This window comes from Ipomoea nil, unplaced genomic scaffold (genome assembly GCF_001879475.1).
Source record: "Ipomoea nil cultivar Tokyo-kokei standard unplaced genomic scaffold, Asagao_1.1 scaffold0876, whole genome shotgun sequence".
In the NCBI taxonomy this organism is placed as follows: domain Eukaryota; kingdom Viridiplantae; phylum Streptophyta; class Magnoliopsida; order Solanales; family Convolvulaceae; genus Ipomoea; species Ipomoea nil.
Genome location: NW_017617304.1, coordinates 353,126 through 356,808, shown reverse-complemented (window position 1 = coordinate 356,808; position 3,683 = coordinate 353,126). Strand labels below are relative to the sequence as shown.

At 37.6% G+C, this 3,683-nt stretch overlaps 1 protein-coding gene across 1 annotated transcript; it reads right to left on the bottom strand.

Annotated features, from left to right (window-relative positions):
- Positions 1–1,645: 1,645 nt before the first annotated feature.
- Positions 1,646–2,101, bottom strand: LOC109179035. The gene has a single exon (XM_019328606.1). It carries the CDS (start codon positions 2,099–2,101, stop codon positions 1,646–1,648), a length of 456 nt encoding a protein of 151 aa, XP_019184151.1.
- Positions 2,102–3,683: the final 1,582 nt, after the last annotated feature.

The window sequence follows — 3,683 nt, the reverse complement described above, 5'->3', positions numbered from 1 at the left end:
TAGGATTTGTCTAGGAGACACTAGAATTCCCTATGTCGGGCTCTTGGAGTCGCCTTGACCATTCCTCAAACACCTTGCCTACACTACCTTTCTAACCTAATCCTAATTTGGATTATGAGGTTAGAAAATGTCAAGGCTAGAAGCTTCAAGTGATCTAGCAATCGCTTGCCTAGATCACTTGCTTAACACAACCCTAGGAGGTGGCCTAGCTCCATAAGATGCTTACAAATCAAACCCTAACAACAAGACTTCAAACATAGCAAGTATTCAATCCCCAATAATTCAAGAATTAAGTCACATAGGCATCATAATCAATCACTTCACAATTCAATCCCTAACTAAACTAGCCAAACATAGCAATCAACATTGGAAACATGAAATCAAGCATATGAAAGCAATAGAAAAGTAGAAATAGAAATATACCAATGTAGATTACAAGCTTTGCTAAGATCTCTTGATTAGGAGGTTGTCAATCTCATTCTTCAATGGAAATCTAAAGAGCTATCTAAAATATAGAGGTTTTTGGTGTTTCTCTCTCTAAATTGCAAATCTAAAATGTCTATCTCTAAATCTAACTCTCTCCTCTAACACTTCTCCCTGAAAATGAATCTAAAAATGTCTTAAATAGCATTTCCTTCACTAATTCCGCACAAGGCCACAACGCACGTCACAACGTGCGTTGTGCGATTAAGTTGTTAAGTTACGAATCCTGCGACATGCGTTGTGTCGTTTGTGAAACTCTCTGTTTCTCCATAATGCACGTCACAACGTGCGTTGTGCCATTCGTGGATCTTTCTGTTTCTCCACAACGGATGTCACAACGTGCGTTGTGCCTCCTGTCTTGGCCTCGACTTATCTCATTTTTCCGCTTTGTTCCGTCCTATGCCACTTTGCCTTGTTTTCAACCAAAAATGTCCTACAAAATCATAAAATACAAAGTGTGGTGATATTTTATAGCACAAAGCACAATCTTAGCTTGAATGGCCTAGAAATGGTCACAAAGGATCATAATTAGCTCAAAATACACCCTAATGAGACCCTAAAACTAGGTGCATTTGACACTTATCAAGGTGCGTGAGTTTGTGTTCTTAAGGTGTTTTGTTTGTGTGCTTAATGTGCGTGCGTTGAATTCAAATGAGGACCACTATATTATAGAGGACCGTGAGAACTGACGTAGTCGTCGTTGTCATTAATCTGTATGTCGTGTGCATGGCAGAATGTAGTCGTGTGTCATAATTTGTATGTCATGTGCATATGTTTGTTAATTAATAGAGCCTGGGTTCGAAACCTGATGTTTACCTACAAATTAAATCTAAGATCGAAATAAATAAATGTAATGTACAGTTGAAGCAACTACCATGAATATATATAATCCATGAACTGATCCAATTCGATCGATCGAAGCCAAGCCATGCATTTTAATTTGAATTTGCATTTAAAAACCAACCAACCTACGAACTAAAAAACTCTGATCTGATCTGCTTAACGATCAAGTGAATGAATTCCTGTCTTCCTGCCGCGGCAAAAGAGACGCCGCCGTATGAATCGATCTAGATCTCATCGTGAATTCCGAGTCGTCGTCCGTCGTCCTGTCAAACGTGTCCTCCGACTTCGTCCGCCGGTGTTCCTGTCCACTCTTCTCCGCCTACTCCTCCTCCTCCACCGCCTCCACGTCCCACAGCGCCTTTTCATACGTCCGGTGCCGGTTTGGCGGGTCGTGGGTGATCGAGTTTCTCCACGGCCGCAATCCGCGGTTGGGGCGCAGATAATTTCCCTGCAGCGTCTTTAACCGCACCTGGAATCCATCCCTGATGGGCTCCCATTCCGTTGACGCTGCTTCGTTTTTGTCCGGCACTGTCTGGAGGACCTTTTTTCCGGTGACTCCCGGAATGAATGGAACGCAAGAGGCCGTCAGGTATTTCCCGTGACAACTCTTCAGGCGCACCACGTCTTTCCCTTCCACCACTTCCACCCTCCAAACAGCGTTTTCAGAGGACCCATTCCGGCATTGTACCACGGTTTCTTTGTCATCGGCGGCTATTAGGTGCTTGTCTCCCCGGCCCCGGAGCCGGACCTTCTTCGCCTTTTGAAAGAATTCCATCTTTTTATTTTTTGGACAGCCGGTCTATTGCATGCATGATAGATGCATGCATGCATGAAATAACCCCAAAAATAAATCCATTAATTGCCAACAACAAAATTTTCATTATTTCGATACCAATGACTAATAATTACCTCAATTATTGAAACTTTTGAAGTTTAAATCACTCCAACACCAATTTTATAATATCAATTTAACAATGTTTATTGTGAGAGAAAATATAGGTACATATATACACACAATCGTTATGCCATGGAACTGTATTCACCATTCATGGTGAACACGGTTCTAACGGTGTTAGTACACCGTTATCTTTTTTTTTTTTTTTAATTAATTGCGTGACTTTTCTTCTTCATTTTCACATTTCGCGGTTTCACTTTAATTTGAGGTGAGCAATGATTTCGGATATTCATAAATTATGAATTCATGCCTGTACATTCACTTTGGAACCATGCCTACACATTCTCGTCCGAAATCACGGACATTCATAAATTATGAATCCATGCCTGCACATTCACTTCGGAACCATGCCTACACATTCACTTTGGAACCATGAGATTATGAATTTTCTGTTATAAGATTATGAATTTTCAGTTATGAGATTATGAATTTTCTGTTATGAAATTATGAATTTTCTGTTATGAGATTATGAATCTACATTACATTCATAATCTCATAACAGAAAATTCATAATCTAATAAATATTTTACTTTTATACGATTATGAATTTTCTGTTATGAGATTATGAATTTACATTACATTCATAATCTCATAACAGAAAATTCATAATTTGATCAAACGCGCGCCATTAACTCCCTATCCACATCCGCGATTTTTTTTTTTTTTTTTTTTTGCATAAAAACGACGTCGTTTGGACTTGTGTTCACCATTCACGGTGAACATGTTTCCAGAGCATAATTTGCGATATACACACTAACCCTTTAAGGCCCAAACTTACCCATCAAACAATTAATTTATTAATCACATTAATAAATCAATTTAAATAGATAACAACTAGTCACAATTCTTTAAATATCTTTGCATTATCAAAAACAAATATTTAGTGAGACACCTAGCAATCACGATAATAACTTATTCTTAAATAAAACTAATTCATGTGACACCTAGCAGTATATCATGATTATCCAATTAACAATGAAATTAATGGGATCATGATGAACCTTTTTGTAATAAATATCTACTATATTAATAAGAGCCCAAGAAAGTTAGGCATCTAATAGATAGAAAAAATGACGGTCAAATTTTTTAATCAAATGAATGACTAAGATTGATCAGATTTTAAATTTTCCTTAAGATTTTCTAATTTATCCTTAATGAATATGATTATCCGTTAACTTTTCTGTTAAATATTATCTTTTCCGTTAATTTTTATTAGTTCATCGTTAATTTACTCATTGATTTCAATAAGAAAGGTCTTAGGTTTGAACCCTATCCCAATCAAAGTTGGCATAATTAGTATTCTATTTTTTTGAAAGCCAAAAGAATCAGATTATATTAGCCATCATGGGCTGAATAAAAGAAGGGGGAACATCCCTCCAAACAGAACGTTCTGCAGCAGCCG

Bases quoted from the DNA above. Each gene is read 5' to 3' on its own strand.
- LOC109179035 (XM_019328606.1), bottom strand. From the start codon at position 2,101: ATGGAATTCTTTCAAAAGGCGAAGAAGGTCCGGCTCCGGGGCCGGGGA.